Source organism: Phyllobates terribilis, unplaced genomic scaffold, assembly GCF_046119375.1.
Source record: "Phyllobates terribilis strain yellow unplaced genomic scaffold, ASM4611937v1 Scaffold_3__8_contigs__length_932513732, whole genome shotgun sequence".
Classification (NCBI taxonomy): domain Eukaryota; kingdom Metazoa; phylum Chordata; class Amphibia; order Anura; family Dendrobatidae; genus Phyllobates; species Phyllobates terribilis.
In genome coordinates this window covers 62,655,685-62,673,114 of record NW_027362763.1, presented here as the reverse complement: position 1 = coordinate 62,673,114, position 17,430 = coordinate 62,655,685, and the positions used below count along the sequence as shown (strand labels likewise).

Genomic DNA, 17,430 nt, shown 5'->3' with positions numbered 1-17,430 from the left:
CCCTAAGTGTTCGTGCAATAAACGCAGTCCCAGGCATTAAGATAGAATACATCAACCTCACGTCGAAGCCAAATCCAGAGCTACCGGCAAATACCAAGAGCTTTACTAACTCCGCAAAAGGTAAAGTCTCAGTCGTAGGGTTTGACGATGTGTTAAGAGTGAATTATGACCCATCTTCAATCCAAAAACCATATCCCTGTGGCCTGGCCATAAACATCTTGAAAAGAAAACCACCTGTGAGCGCTCGACTCAGCTCCGCTGGAAACAGGTGGAACAGATTGTAAATGATTTCACCCCAGCGGGCCTATCGGTGTTTGCATGAATCATGCCTTAATAGTTTTCTGTATTATAGAATTTCCTCTTTGCATTAACAAGAGGAGATCAGAGTGCGTTATCCCTTAAGCGCTCGATAGCAGTTACACAACATTTATTTGCCGGGACTGAGGAAGAGCTCACTTTTTACAGCTTAACTACTTCACAGCTGGACAGTAACATTATAAAGTAGGCTATGATTTTGCTTACAATGTTTAGTTTTCTTATAAATTAATGAAAAAATCAACATAAAATGTGACAAAAAACACTAGAGTATTTTCAAAATTGCTAAAAGAGTTAACTGATAATCTGTCAGTGAGTTTATAACTCTTATCTTAATTCTTCTGACCTCCTCTCAGATGAAAGCGGAAATTAACTATGTGGCCATAAATCAGCTCTCCGGTCAGAATGAGTTCATCGTTGCGGATTCTCAGTTAATTCATTCTGCAGCCAGCCATACACAGAGTATGAAAGGCAAAAGGTGCAATATTTTTTTTAATAAAACCCAATTGCAAAATTACCTTTTTTTTTTTTTTTTTTTTTTTTTTTTTTTTTTAAGAGAAAAATGCAAAAGTTTAAGAAAAACAAACAAACTGCCCCCATCTTTCACTTCATCTTCTTTATCCTTTAAATAGCAAATCACAATTGTTTTGTCTAGGGAGGCACCGTTGTAGTACATCAAAATGGTCGCTGTTTATTAAACTAACAGAAACCTGTCCTAGTATGTTAATAGGACATGTGCCTGTGAGTAGGTGCAGTAAGAAGCTCTGCTGTTCTGATCTTGAGAAAACCTATTACACGTACTGTCAAGCTACAGTTAGGTCCATATATATTTGGACAGAGACAACATTTTTCTAGTTTTGGTTCTAGACATTACCACAATGAATTTTAAACAAAACAATTCAGATGCAGTTGAAGTTCAGACTTTCAGCTTTCATTTGAGGGTATCCACATTAAAATTGGATGAAGGGTTTAGGAGTTTCAGCTCCTTAACATGTGCCACCCTGTTTTTAAAGGGACCAAAAGTAATTGGACAATTGACTCCAAGGCTATTTCATGGACAAAAAGAATAAAAAGGCTACACTGGACTTTGCTAAAAAACATCTAAAAAAGCCAGCACAGTTCTGGAAGAACATTCTTTGGACAGATGAAACCAAGATCAACCTCTACCAGAATGATGGAAAGAGAAAAGTATGGCGAAGGCGTGGTACAGCTCATGATCCAAAGCATACCACATCATCTGTAAAACACGGCGGAGGTAGTGTGATGGCTTGCGCATGCATGGCTGCCAGTGGCACTGGGTCACTAGTGTTTATTGATGATGTGACACAGGACAGAAGCAGCCGAATGAATTCTGATGTATTCAGAGCCATACTGTGTGCTCAGATCCAGCCAAATGCAGCCAAACTGATTGGTCGTCGTTTCATACTACAGATGGACAATGACCCAAAACATAAAGCCAAAGCAACCCAGGAGTTTATTAAAGCAAAGAAGTGGAATATTCTTGAATGGCCAAGTCAGTCACCTGATCTCAACCCAATTGAGCATGAATTTCACTTGTTAAAGACTAAACTTCAGACAGAAAGGCCCACAAACAAACAGCAACTGAAAACCACCGCAGTGAAGGCCTGGCAGAGCATCAAAAAGGAGGAAACACAGCGTCTGGTGATGTCCATGAGTTCAAGACTTCAGGCAGTCATTGCCAACAAAGGGTTTTCAACCAAGTACTAGAAATGAACATTTTATTTACAATTATTTAATCTGTCCAATTTATTTTGGTCCCTTTAAAAACAGGGTGGCACATGTTAAGGAGCTGAAACTCCTAAACCCTTCATCCAATTTTAAAGTGGATACCCTCAAATGAAAGCTGAAAGTCTGAACTTCAACTGCATCTGAATAGTTTTGTTTAAAATTCATTGTGGTAATGTCTAAAACCAAAATTAGAAAAATGTTGTCCCTGTCCAAATATATATGCACCTAACTGTATATCCAGATTAAGGTAAGCATTCAGAATGTCACGGTGGACAGCAGTGTGAGCAGCCTCTTCTTCCCTCAGTACCCATCCCCATCCACAGTATCTCCAGCATTGAATCAGGTAGACAGGGTAGACAGCAATGTGAGGTGTCTCTTCTTACCTCAGCACCCTTGGTATCTCCAGCATCAGATCAGATAAACAGGGCATGCAGCAGTATGAGCAGCCTCTTCTTACCTCAGTACTCCTGGTATCTCCAGTATTAGATCACATAGACAGGGTGTACAGCAGAGTGAGCAGCCTCTTCTTACCTCAGCACTCCTGGTATCTTCAATATTAGATCAGATAGACAGGGTGGACAGCAGTGTGAGCAGCCTCTTCTTTCCTTAGCATTCCTGGTATCTTCAGTATTAAATAATATTTTCAGGGATCACAAATTTCCACACATGAAAGTAGGGGGCGGAGTTCCTACTGCACATGCTCACAGGCACTTATCCCATTAACATTTAAGGACAGGTTTTGGTCAGTGTAACAAGATGGTGGAAGTTTTGATGTACAACAGTGATTACCTCTTTAGACAAAACTTATCTGATAGGCTAACTGTAGGTATTTAGAAATATATATAGGATGATATCTCTTTATTTATATATTTTTTCTATTCCCGAAGAACCTCTTTAAAAAAAAGTTTGCTTCACCTCTGTGTCTAATGGTAATCTGAGAGAATTACCCTGCTGTGCCCCCACAGGCGAAATAAAGTATTACATGACAAGTTAAATCAATAGTCTGTCTGTATAATGTACAAACAGAAGAGAACACCTTTTGTATTTGCTCTTCACCCTGAATAGTTGGTGGAGGTCTGGAAGGGGGAAACCTATTATTTTAACTCAAAATGCCCCACTAGAGTATCTAAAAAAAAAGAAAAAAAAAAGTACAATTAAAGGGGTATTCCCATCTCCAAGATCCTATCCCAATATGTAGTAGGGGTAATAATAATAATAATAGTATTAGCATTTACCTCCAATTAGAAATGTAGTATAGCTTTTCTGATTCTCTGCGTCTCTTTCCTAATGTGGAGGTATTGCAGGACCTTAGGTATCCATGGTTACGACCACTAATACAGTGAAAGTTAGTTAGCTACAGTAGCTGCTTGTGGTCGTAACCATGGATACCTAAGGTCCTGCAATGCCTGCACATGAGGAAAGAGACATAGCGAATCAGAAAAACTATACTACATTTCTAATTGGAGGTAAATGCTAATACTATTATTATTATTACCCCTACTACATATTGGGATAGGATCTTGGAGATGGGAATACCCCTTTAAGCCTAATCCTCTGAAAATGTAATTTAGGTAGACTGACCAATATATTGAGAAAATATACAAAACATTTTAAAGTGGGTTATTCAAGAATTTATGATAGGTCTTCAATATCAGATTATAGAGGGTCCATCTACATGAACTGATTGTAGGGTCGCAGCTCCCATTGAGGCACCTGAGCCCCTTCAACCAGTTGATCGATGATTGTGCCAAGAAGTCAGACCTCCTCTGACATTCGTCAAAGTGCCGTGAAAGGTTCAGTAGCCGAAAGGTTCATTCGATAGATTACCCTACGGATAGGCCATTGATTTTCTAGTCCTAGATTACCTCATAAGCCACCTAAATGTCTAGTTTGCCTTCATCATACAGTAGGTTGTTTTTGATCGACTCTTATTTTGTATTCTAATGTTAGGTATTACATTTGTGGTAGTCGACAAATAGATGTTAAATGCAGTATAACTGTGTAGCCAGACGCTGACATGACTAGTAGATGCTGATTCACGGATACTGCTGCCCGGACTCGGAGTAAAGAAACAAGCTTTTGTCTAAATGGTCCAAATAAATAGAAAAATAAAAAAAATTCCATGTAACCAAATGGCTGAGTCATGAAGGGTTTTACAGAGCTCTGTGTGTTCCAAGCCTACAAAAACTCAATAAAGGAATATAATAACGTACACATTGTCCTGTCTACAGACGCTATATACCAAGGAAAAGCTATTAAGAAAAAGTCTTTCTTCTGAGGTTATGGCTCATTTTAATATCACACTATAGAAAAACTTACTGGAAAATTAAAGACATGACATCACTCACGAAGACTGGACCATGAAAGAAAAACACAAACTAAACGAAATGTAATAGCGACTACAAAACCTCGCCTGGCAAATCATTGCACACAGAAACTCGCCTAGTCAAAAACTCTCATAAAACAAAAGTCCTAGAGGTCAAGGTAAAGTTAAAAAAAGAAGTCTAAATACTTCCATCTCAAAAAGACAATCAAATGCACTTTTCCTCAGTTTGCCCCAGGAAGAAGCCGACTGGCGAAACCATTTGTATTCAGTCTCCTGTAGTCTGATACTTTGTAGGACCACCTTTCACTGTAATCACTGCTGCAGTCTTTTGGGGTCTGTCTCGACCAGCTTTGCACATCTAGAGGTGACATTTTTGCCCCTTCTTTTTTGCACACTTGCTTTCGCTTAGGGAGATTGGATGGAGGCGTCTATTAACAGCAATTTTCAAGTCTTGTCATAGATTCTCAGTGGGATTTAGGTCTGGACTTTGCCATGTAGGGGATACAGTTCACATGTGGAAGAAGCTCTGGTAAATGAGACCAAATTAGAACTTTTGGGGATAAATGCAAAACGCTATGTATTGCAGAAAACTAACACTGCACATCACCCTAAAAACGCCATCCTCACTGTCAAGCATAGTGGTGACAGCATCATGCTGTGGGGAGGCTTTTCTTCAGCAGGGACAGGGAAGCTGGTAGAGTTGATAGGAAGATGGATGGAGGTAAATACAGGGCAACCCTATAGGAAAACCTGTAAGAGACTGGAAAAGACTTGAGAAGGACAATGACCCTAAACATCCTGTCACAGCTACAATGGAGGGTTTAGATCAGAGCATAATCATGTGTGTGAATGGCCCAGTCACAGTCCAGACCAAAATCCCATGACGAATCTGTAACAAGACGTGAAAACTGCTGTTCACAGACGTCTCCATCCAATCTCACTGAGCGAGAGCGAGTGTGCAAAGAAGGGGCAAAAATGGCACCTCTAGGTGTGCAAAGCTGGTAGAGACGGACTCCAAAAGATTGCAGCAGGAATTACAGCGAAAGGTCGTCCAACAAAGTACTGAATCAGAGGGGCTGAAAAAAAAATACACGTCATAATTTACAGATTCATATTATTAAAATATTTAGAAAACCCTGAATCATTTCCTTTACACTTCACAAGTACTCGCTACTGTGTGTTGGTATCACACAAAATTCCAACAAAATACTTTTACAGTAAATCTGTGGGTATGACGTGAAAAAACTGTATATAAAAGGTGAAGACACCACTGGAATATATTCACACTGGACAAAAAATTGCAGGATGGGGGAGGGGGGGGAACAAAAAAAAAAATCCATTGCAAAACCTGCAAGTTTTATAAGGTTTTTGCAGCACTTTTTAGTTTTGAGGCAATGCAAGTACCTGACCTCAGAGAATATAGTGCATAAAACCAAAAGAGCTACAAATCTCATTTGTACATTCAACACCGGCATGAGAAATTCCTAATATTTAGCACGTTCACTACAATATTCTGTTGTCTACAAAAACAAAAAAATCATCTGGGAACAAAAACACAAGATGACGAGTCAACAGGAACTTACAGGACGATCACGTACAAGACCCTAGAGAGAGTGTGTGACAGGACGGTCTATTCCTCCCAGACGTGAGTAATGAGGAGCGCTATCCTCAGATAACTCGTGTGATGTGCACACATTCTCCGCGTTATTCTGAGCCGTCAGGGCCACGGTGATAATTACGCAGGATTCTGCCTGTCCGAACACATGCATTGCAACACAGTGGTGTCTCCTGGACTGACGTGTGCAATTACTAAAGTATGTGAGGCCGCGCGCACTCACACTGGGGAGACGCCGTACCCTCACATCTCAAGTGTGCAATATTACCGTCCTGTAACGAGTGCACCGTGCTGTTGTGCTTCCAATAAAATACACTTTCTTACGGGGTTTTTTGTGCACTTATTTCATAACCAGTTTGCTGGGTCTACATTATTTTTTTGCTACCCCCCTCTCCACCCTTTATTCTTTTTTCTCCATCTCCCGTATGCATTAAAAAAATAGTTGTCACATTTAGATTTTTTCATGATTGTTCCAAAATCAGCACCATAATATAATTTGGCTTACTTTAAAAAGGCGTAAATAAGGGGTTAGAAAAATAAAAAAAACATTTTCAAAACGCAGTGAAAATCTCAAGTAAATAAAGGGGAGTCCCATGTGCCAACATCTATTGTGGTTGCGGCAAACATCCTATAAAAATATCATGTATTTTGGTTTTATAGTAATTGGACTAAGTTCCCTAAGAGCACAAGGGTATATGAGTATATTTTGCTATAGTAAACCCCAGATATCCAAGCACTTAAATGGAGCAGCCCAATGAATTCGATAGGAATTGTAAAGTTTTCATTAGGTTCAACTTGTAAAAAAGAGGGATCAGAATTGCACAAAAAATTCAAAGTAAAGTTGTAATACTTTTTTTTTTTTTTCATGTGGTCAGTTTCATTACATTGAGGCCTCAATCAGTCGTCAGTAATTATTTGAGTGCAAAAAAAGGACTGGATAAGATTTCAATCAGCATTTGATCCGTTTTTACCTTCAGAGTTTCATCAGATTTTCTTGTATGCATCATAAAAAAAAGAAAAAAGAATAGAGGTTTCTTAAACTTCTATCAAGTAGTCAGTGAAAACGCTTTTCACAGACTTGAATTTTATCAGTGACTAGGATGAAAGACAGACATGGCTGTGCCCATGAAAAGCAAGGACATGTGAAAAGTCCCGTATACTATAATGGATAAGCGTTCTATCCATGAAAAAAACGGATATAACACGTACATAAAAAAAATGGCATCTGAATCTTATTTAAATATCACTTATTTTGGTTTTATAGTAACTGGACTAAGTTCCCTGAGAGCACAAGGGTAAAATCTATCAATCACATTCAGCTTTACAAAATTCTTTTGTATCGAAGCTAATAGAACATGTAAATGAAACAACCAGTAGATGAAGGAGGCCTTAGTTCTATTTAAATATCATACATATTAGTTTTCTGCTAATTGGACTAAGTTCTTTGAGAACACAAGGGTGTAATCTATCAAAACACATTTATTTTTTTGCAATTCTTTTGCATTGACATTGTTTGTTTGCTTTTCAATTTCTAACTGCTAGGAAGAGTCTTTGGGAACTTTTTAAATAAAGGGTTTTGTTTCAAAAGCCAACTTAAATTTTTAGAATGTTAAATAAACCAAAAACAAAATTAAAACGTTTTTGCAGAGCTATATTTACAGCGATATTTCTAAATTATTTTAGAATCTAAAATCTATCTATTGATATACAGTTTGGTCCAGAAATATTTGGACAGCGATGCAAGTTTTGTCATTTTAGCTGCCAAAACATATTCAAGATACAATTATATAATCAATAAGGGCTTAAAGGGCAGACTCTCAGCTGTAATTAGAGAATATTCACTTCCTAACTGGAGTAAAGGTTTAGAAATTACAACTCTAACATGTAGCTGTCTCTTTAAAGCAGTGTTTCTCAACTCCTATCCTCAAGACCCACCAACAGATTATGTTTTCAGGATTTCCAAAAACCAACCAAAAGTAACTGGACAATTATCTCAAAAGTTCTTTAATGGGCTGCATGGACTATTTCCTCATTAATTCATTATCAATTAAGCAGGTAAAAGGTCTGGCTCCGATTCCAGGTCTGGCATTTGCATTTGGTAGCCGTTGCTGTGGACCCACAACATGTGGTTAAAGGAGCTCTTAATGGAAAGTAAACAGACCATTGTTAGGCTGAAAAAAAAAATCAATCAGAGAGATAGCAGAAATGTTAGGAGTGGCCAAATCAACAGTTGGGGACATTCTGCAAAAAAAAAAAAAAAAGCACTAGCGAGCTTGGGAACTCAAAAAGGCCTGAACGTCCACAGAAGGCTACAGTGGTGGATGATCAGAGAATCCTTTTCCTAGTGAAGAAAAACCCTTTCACAACATCCACCGAAGTGAAGAACACTCCAGGAAGTAGGTGTTTCAGTATCTAAGTCTGTCATATAGAGAAGGCTTCATAAGAGCAAATACAGAGGGTTCACCACAAGTGGAAACCATTAATCAGCCTTAAAAATAGAAAGGCCAGATTAGACTTTGCCAAAAAACATCTAAAGAAGAAGCTCAGTTCAGGAAATGCAAAACTAAGATCAACCTGTACCAGAATGATGGGAGAAAGAAAGTCAGGAGACGTCTTGGAACAGCTCATAATCCAAAGCACACCATACCCTCTGTAAATCATGGTGGAGGCAGTGTGATGGCGCGGGCATGCATGGCTTCCAGTGGCACTGGGTCACTAGTGTTTACGGATGACGTGATCGAAGATAGAAGCAGCCGGATAATAGTGTACAGGGCAATACTTTCTGCTTAGACTCTCCCAAATGCAGCAAGGATGATTTGATGGCGCTTCACAGGACAGATGGACAATGACCCAAAACCCTGCGAAAGCAAAGAAGAGGAATATTCTGCAATGGCCGAGTCATCACCAGATCTCGGCCACATCGACCTGCATTTCAGTGGCTGAAGACAAAGCTTAAGGCAGAAACACACACAAACAAACAACAACTAAAGTCAACTGCAGTAAAGGCAGCAAAGCCTCACAAAGGAGGAAACCCAGCATCTGGTGACATCCATGGCTTCCAGACTTCAGGCCGTCATTGCTGCAAAGGATTCTCTACTATTAAAAATGAACATTTTATTTATGGGAAAGTTAATTTGTCCAATTATTTTTAAGCCCCAGAAATGAAGAGGATTTGTAGAAAAATAGTTGAAATTCCTAAATGTTTCACAGGAAATTTTTTTGTTCAACTCCTTTAATTAAAGCTGAAAGTCTCCACTCCAACTGCATCTCTGCTTCATTTTAAATAAAAAAAAATAGTGGCCTGCAGAGCTGAAATCGCCAAGCTTCGGTCACTGTCCAAATATTTCTGGACCTAACTGTATATCATCCTATAACTATCATTCCACAAAGCGTGTCCTTTGCTATGGAGGGATGAGACATCTAACCTTCTACATGTACAACTCGTCTTAGACACGTTACAAAACATCGATAAGTGTCTCCAACTAACCCCATTCTTAATCTCAGCGCTAATCTGCCGCTGACAAGAACATAAGTGTGGATCATCGAATCGGAGTCATTTATCATGTGATAAATGTGGGGCACTCTCCGGTCTACTATGTAAAATTAAAGGTTTATTCTCCAAAACTCTCCTACCAAAACTTAAAATGGGAACATAGGATAACCCTGTAATTACACAGAATGCCACATTCTAATTAATAGTCCTAAATGTTACATAATGAAGCAGAAAATTAACATTTACATCAGCAAGTTTTAGGGATGAAAATAGAAAATCCACAAAAAAAACCCTATTTGGCTCCTACAGGTAGTACCATAAGGTCGCTCATGTAGTGCCTACGGGTCAGCGCTGTCACATAGTTTTGTTTTGTTTTTTATAAGGGTATCACATTAGCTGAAGTGGATTATTGCAGTAGGTGGTAAAGGGGTCATTACTAAAGAGGAGCGAATCAATTCGCAAAACACTGGTACAGTGGCCATGTTAGTAGTCAGTGGCCGCCAGATGGAAGCCCTGCGTATCTCCTCCTACCTGATGTCATCCCTCTTCCTATTAGTAGGGCCGATGCAACGCCATATACACATCATGTCTCAAAGATGACATTGTGCCGGCCTACAAACCAAAAGAGGTGCCGGGGATGCCGGCAAGTAGGAGACAGTTCGCAGATCTCCTGTCTGGCAAGCACAGACGACTGACTTGGCCGTTGGACTAGGGTGATGTTGCCCTCACGTTAGCCAATCATCACCACAATCACATACATCACAGAGACACAACATTAGGCAGAGTTTGTAAAAAGATATCGCAGAACAGGGCAAAAGTTACTGGACAGTTGAAATTGTTTTAGATTTTTGACACTTTCTCAAATTTTAGTAGTCATGGTTTTACATTAACTGGTCTAAGTAATCTGAAAACACAAGGGTGTAAGTTCTCAACTGGACTACGTTCCCCAAGTACACATGGCTGTAAGTTATCAAGTATGCATTAATTTTTTTCTAATTTCTCTTGAACAGGGGACATTGGACTCCTGTTCTGATGAGAGGTGGGAGTAGCAGAAATTGGTCGCCCACTGATGGTATATTAAAGGGAACCTGTCAGTTGATTCACGCTGTAAACCTATTTTGATTAGCCAGCTGGATACTATAGGTAGAGATGAGACTAGTCCAGTGCCTTGCCCGGTCGGCTTCTGCCCGCACAGCTGCGGTTCACTGACAGGTCTCCTCATGGGTTTACAATGGTGCAGTCAGAGTGATTCATGCTGTCCATAGTTTGGGCAACATGACTTGACTGACAGGTTCCCTTTAACTCTTATCCACAATTAAGAGTATAAAAGTTTTTTTGTGGCATAACAATTTAAGGAAACACTACAAAATACAGAATTGGCAGTAGAGATCCCCTTTAACTATACTCAATCTATTACAGCCACATCCCAATTTTGCCTCTGAGGACGGATAATGTCTACCGGGTGTCACTTTCTCTCCCACCCCCCACAATATATTGATGACCTTTTTTAATAAGAAAAAAATGCCATCAGTATTAAAGTCATGGAATGTGTCATCAGAAAATAACCTGCTTAAATCCTGATTTTATGTACAGTACAGACCAAAAGTTTGGACACACCTTCTCATTTAAAGATTTTTCAGTATTTTCATGACTATGAAAATTGTACATTCACACTGAAGGCATCAAAACTATGAATTAACACATGTGGAATTATATACTGAACAAAAAAGTGTGAAACAACTGAAAATATGTCTTATATTCTAGGTTCTTCAAAGTAGCCACCTTTTGCTTTGATGACTGCTTTGCACACTCTTGGCATTCTCTTGATGAGCTTCAAGAGGTAGTCACCGGAAATGGTTTTCACTTCACAGGTGTGCCCTGTCAGGTTTAATAAGTGGGATTTCTTGCCTTATAAATGGGGTTGGGACCATCAGTTGTGTTGTGCAGAAGTCTGGTGGATACACAGCTGATAGTCCTATTGAATAGACTGTTAGAATTTGTATTATGGCAAGAAAAAAGCAGCTAAGTAAAGAAAAACGAGTGGCCATCATTACTTTAAGAAATGAAGGTCAGTCAGTCCGAAAAATTGGGAAAACTTTGAAAGTGTCCCCAAGTGCAGTTGCAAAAACCATCAAGCGCTACAAAGAAACTGGCTCACATGAGGAGCGCTCCAGGAAAGGAAGACCAAGAGTCACCTCTGCTTCTGAGGATAAGTTTATCCGAATCACCAGCCTCAGAAATCGCAGGTTAACAGCAGCTCAGATTAGAGACCAGGTCAATGCCACACAGTTCTAGCAGCAGACACATCTCTTCAACAACTGTTAAGAGGAGACTTTGTGCAGCAGGCCTTCATGGTAAAATAGCTGCTAGGAAACCACTGCTAAGGACCGGCAACAAGCAGAAGAGACTTGTTTGGGCTAAAGAACACAAGGAATGGACATTAGACCAGTGGAAATCTGTGCTTTGGTCTGATGAGTCCACATTTGAGATCTTTGGTTCCAACCACCGTGTCTTTGTGCGACGCAGAAAAGGTGAACGGATGGACTCTACATGCCTGGTTCCCACCGTGAAGCATGGAGGAGGAGGTGTGATGGTGTGGGGGTGCTTTGCTGGTGACACTGTTGGGGATTTATTCAAAATTGAAGGCATACTGAACCAGCATGGCTACCACACCATCTTGCAGCGGCATGCTATTCCATCCGGTTTACGTTTAGTTGGACCATCATTTATTTTTCAACAGGACAATGACCCCAAACACACCTCCAGGCTGCGTAAGGGCTATTTGACCAAGAAGGAGAGTGATGGGGTGCTACGCCAGATGACCTGGCCTCCACAGTCACCAGACCCGAACCCAATCGAGATGGTTTGGGGTGAGCTGGACCGCAGAGTGAAGGCAAAAGGGCCAACAAGTGCTAAGCATCTCTGGGAACTCCTTCAAGATTGTTGGAAGACCATTTCCGGTGACTACCTCTTAAAGCTCAAGAGAATGCCAAGAGTGTGCAAAGCAGTCATCAAAGCAAAAGGCGGCTACTTTGAAGAACCTAGAATATAAGACATATTTTCAGTTGTTTCACACTTTTTTGTTAAGTATATAATTCCACATGTGTTAATTCATAGTTTTGATGCCTTCAGTGTGAATGTACAATTTTCATAGTCATGAAAATACAGAAAAATCTTTAAATGAGAAGGTGTGTCCAAACTTTTGGTCTGTACTGTGTATTTTCAGGTTTAAATGCATCTGTAAATAAGGTTTGAAAAGGTTTTACTATTTATATAACAAAAAAATAATCTTGAAATTTTCACACTGTCCTCTAGGCCTAATGTGGGCCGGATACTGCCTGTTCTTCACATCAACATGAGCAGCAAGAGACTGACTCAGACCCTATTCGTCTGTATAGAAACAATATGAGGGTATCCTCTAATCTGGACAAAGGTTATTGTGAAGGAAGGAGGTGGTGGTGAGCTGTGACATCAGCTATTGTGAATGGTGGATCCTGTGTTATCTACTGTATATAGAGGTGTTATCAGTCATTGTACAGGAGGAGGAGGTGAGCTGTGACATCACCTATTGTGAATGGTGGAACCTGTGTCATCTACTGTATATAGAGGTATTATCAGTCATTGTACAGGAGGAGGAGGAGGTGAGCTGTGATATCACCTATTGTGAATGGTGGATCCTGTGTTATCTACTGTGTATAGAGGTGTTATCAGTCATTGTACAGGAGGAGGAGGTGAGCTGTGACAACACAGGATCCACTATTCACAATAGATGATATCTACTGTATATGGATGTATTATCAGTCATTGTACAGGAGGAGGAGGTGAGCTGTGACATCACCTATTGTCAATGGTGGATCCTATGTTATCTACTGTATATAGAGGTGTTACATATAATTGTAATTCTATCATTGAAGATAAGGAAACTGCAGAAAATTCTTCTGTACAGAACATGAAGTAGGAGCCCAGCATGAGGCCTAGTTGCCAGTGTGAAAATTGCAATTTTTTTTTAAATAAATAGCTATATGGAAAGCTAAAATAAAAAACTTTTTTACGACAATGGGTCATTTTCAGACATGTCCCCTTTATCTAACAATACAGACATCACCAGAACTTCAAAGTAAATCTAAATTAGATAAAATAAGAGCGCGCTCAATATTACTATCGATTTCCCGAGGTCTTTCCTTTTTTAATTCTTTTGAAGTTTTTATTATAAAGAATAGAATTTTTTCTCTTGACTTGTCCCGATCATGGCAGTATCGGCCCCGGCTTGGGAGTTCACCATCTCCTACTTCCTAAAATTAAAGGGCGATGTGGTCTGAGAAGTTCCTGATAATCGAGCCGATCTCTAGACGAGGGATGTGACCCTTCTGAAGACGCATCTAGCAGCCAATCCATCCGTCTTCCCCGACTCTAGGTAGAGTATGAAGACCCTCCGGTCATGTTCTAGGAGTCGGCTAATACAGTACAAGAACTCCTAAGGGACACGGTCCACTATGGAGGATCTGGGATATTTATCCCGTCTGGAAAACTGTTAGGAAATTCCAAAGAATAAACCACTTTTTATATTTTTGAGTGATATAAATATAGACTCCGGGACAGAATGGTTTTCTAATACCCCCAAAAAATATTGATCTCAGCATTACCAAGGGGGCAACGTCCAGATCCATTTTGAAGGTGTTTTAGGAGTATTTTTTTTACCTTTGGAGAATCCACGTTTCTTTCCTAATCCAGCAGTTACAATATTTATTCAAGGAACCACATGCACCTCTGTCTAGGTGACTGCTATGAAAGGATTTGTCCCCAAATGTTAACTTATCCCCTATCTATAGGATAAAGGATAACTTTTTGATAGCTGGGGTCTGACCGATCCGGGCAGTCCCCATCATTCCCATTGAGAATGAATGCAGCGGAGGTGTGCACGCTCGTCCTCCGCTCCATTCAGACGAAGGTCTTCAGAGCCCAGTTCTCAAAAATCGGTTGGGCCCCCAGCGAATAAGAAGTTGCCCTTTATCTAGTGGATAGGGGATAATTTACAGCAGGAGAAAAACAATCCTGCTGTAGAAAATTCCATCATGTCACTGCTCTTACAGTAAAGAATCCACATTTATGATGAAGTAGAAAGCTACTTCATTCAAGACAGGACATCCACATCCCTTTAATTATGAATCAACCATTCCTAAAGACTGTGGTAGAAAATGTTATTTTGTCACTGCTCTTACAGTAAAGAATCCACATCTATGATGAAGTAGAAACATACTTGTAATGTTACTTCAGAATCCCGTACTCGAAGATTAGCGGGGTCTCAGAGATCGGGCCCCCAACGATCAGAAAGTTGTCCTTTATCTAGTGGATAATTTCCAATGATTAGGAGCTAATATCATAGTTTAGGACAAATCTTCTAAGGGGAAAAACAATCCTGCTGTAGAAAATTCCATCATGTCACTGCTCTTACAGTAAAGAATCCACGTCCATGATGAAGCATGAAGCACCTGTGCCCAATATGCCGTGTGTTCTAATAAGTGATTTGTAATGTGGTAGAACCATGTTCTAATCCTGAGTATCAATGCCCTTTTTATGCATCCTATAATATTATTTGCCTTGGCAGCAGCTGTCTGGTACTAGTTGCTACAGTTCAAGTCTATGGGCAGCTTTGACATGGAAAAATTGATTTTTACATGTTAGTAAAAATTAGTTTTGATTTTTGTAGGTTAGTGATTACCTTTAGTTACAATTACGCTAGTCTGCTTGCAATCTGCTTTCATTCATTTTCATATCCCCCGACATGTAGTTTGCAGCACGATTCAAGGGATTTTCTCTCCCAGGAATACAGGCTGGATCTGATGTCAGTCCACCCAGAGACTGTAAATTCTTTCTCCTCTCTCCGCACTGTACTCTTTGTACTGTCCTCCCGCCAATAATCCCACAATTGCTAGCTGTATGAACCTGTGTAGTGCAATCATCCGCAGGGATTATACATCCTAGTCTGCATTCCGCTACTGATTTTCACAATATATTAGAACCATATACGAGGGGTGTTCAATAATTTAATCTACCTGAATATGAAAACAACATTTTCTGAGATAACTGAACTTACTACTTTCAATGTAATCCCCCTTGACTTCAACGCAATTATGCCACTTCTCCTCCAGTGATCGGATGCCCTCAGAGTAGAAGACTTCAAGCTGCAGCAAGAACCGTTACTGCCTCATTGTCTGCATTATCATCAGGAAATGGCTGCCCACGCATCTTTATGGTCTTGTGTGGTGTGAATTCTAGTAATAAAATGCCTTCTGTATCCCCAAAAAACTGTTGCCATGATCTTTCAAGCTGACTGCTGAACACAACATTTTTTGGGAGTTGGTGACCCCTTGTGCTTCCTTTGCATGGACTCTTGTTTGGTCTCAGGACTAGAGATGAGCAAACCCAACCTGTTCGGGGTTCATACCGGACATCCAGTGTCTAACGGGGAGAGAAAGATTTTCCAGCTACAAAGTTCGGGTCGCCATTGATTTCTATGGGGGTCAGGTGCAGGTCCCTGAGCGAAACTTTGGAGTAAAGTTTGGTCGTACACGACCATCCACGGGTCCGCTCATCCTTATTCAGTACCCATGTTTCATCACTCAATTGAGAATAGAAGTCTCCTGGATTTTCTCTACGTATGTCTAAACTCTCTTGGCTCAATTGCCGGCGACATGTTTTTTGCTCAGATGTCAACATTTGCGGCACCTACCGGGAATAACCATTGACATCATCAAAACATCATGAAACTGAGACAACTGAAATGCCTAACTCATGAGCCATTACTGACTGGGACCTGCTGATTTTCTAAAATCATGGCCTCTACTTTAAGACACATTTCCTCTTAAGAAGCCCTGAAAAAGGGTCATCTTCAATTGACTTTCTACTCCATTAAAACAGCTTAGCCCAAAACTTTACTTGGTAATAGGAAGGTGCATCATCACCATACATCACCACACACAGCAAGCATCCTTACATGGATTTCTTTAGGCTTCTTTTCTTCCTTTGTAAGGAATTTAACCAAGGAATGAAGCTCCAAATCCCTCAATTTCTTTGTGGAGCTGCCCCCGGACGACACTCGCAGAGCCGCCCCCGGACGACACTCGCAGAGCCGCACTGTACTGCACTTGCCATCCTGTCACTTCCAGTGCTTTCATCACACTGAGCTTCTACTGTGTCTGTCACCTGTCCAGAGATTTCTCACCAGACACATTAAAGCTTCGCTCTCTAACACGGACAGGAATATATGTATAAAACAAGTCACTCACATCATGCTCTGGAGTTCAGGGACGAAACTGGTCAGCTTTCCTGCTCCCTTCCCAGACGATGCGGTGGCTGATGACGACATGGTGTTAGCCGATGGAGTGCTGAGGCTCATCTAGGAAAAATAAATAGATTATCAAGTAGCCTGCCACCTCCCTGATGTGTCAGACAAAGGGGCAGATGCCCATACTTGCCAATCAGGCATCAGCTTTCCTTCTCCACTGCCCATCTTGATAAATCCTCTATTATTTAATGTCATTTAAGTAACTTTTAAAAGCATGGTCGGAGATATTGGGGGCCGTAGAAGAGACAACCCCTGTTGGAGATCAGGAAAGTTCTTAGAGTGATTGTCAGCAGTATAAGTTAGGTCTAAGGCAGCATTCACACATCAGTGTGTTACCATCTGACAGTGATGGACTGATTTTTTTCTCGGGTGTCGTCCTGGTTGCTTCCCTTTTTTCTCACTGAAGCAGGTACTGTCTGAACTTTTTTTTATCCACTGACTCTTAAAGGGAATCTGTCAGCAGGTTTTTGTTTCCTCATCTGAGAGCAGCCTAATGTAGGGGCAGAGACCCTGATTCCAGCGATGTATCACTTCGTTTACTGGGTGCAGTAGTTATAACATAGTCAGAGTTCTTAGATGTAGCAGAG

The 17,430-nt window shown here is 40.3% G+C and overlaps 2 protein-coding genes across 4 annotated transcripts in view; one reads left to right on the top strand and one right to left on the bottom strand.

Annotated features, from left to right (window-relative positions):
• RUNX2 (RUNX family transcription factor 2) overlaps positions 1 to 17,430 on the top strand; it is a 246,987-nt gene that overhangs the window by 55,676 nt on the left and 173,881 nt on the right. The window lies entirely within an intron of this gene.
• SUPT3H (SPT3 homolog, SAGA and STAGA complex component) overlaps positions 1 to 17,430 on the bottom strand; it is a 633,482-nt gene that overhangs the window by 603,061 nt on the left and 12,991 nt on the right. For both annotated transcript variants that reach the window (XM_073673939.1, XM_073673940.1), the window contains exon 2: positions 16,785 to 16,894. In XM_073673939.1, coding sequence (XP_073530040.1) covers positions 16,785 to 16,894 — 110 coding nt within the window. The remainder of the gene's footprint in view (positions 1 to 16,784; positions 16,895 to 17,430) is intronic.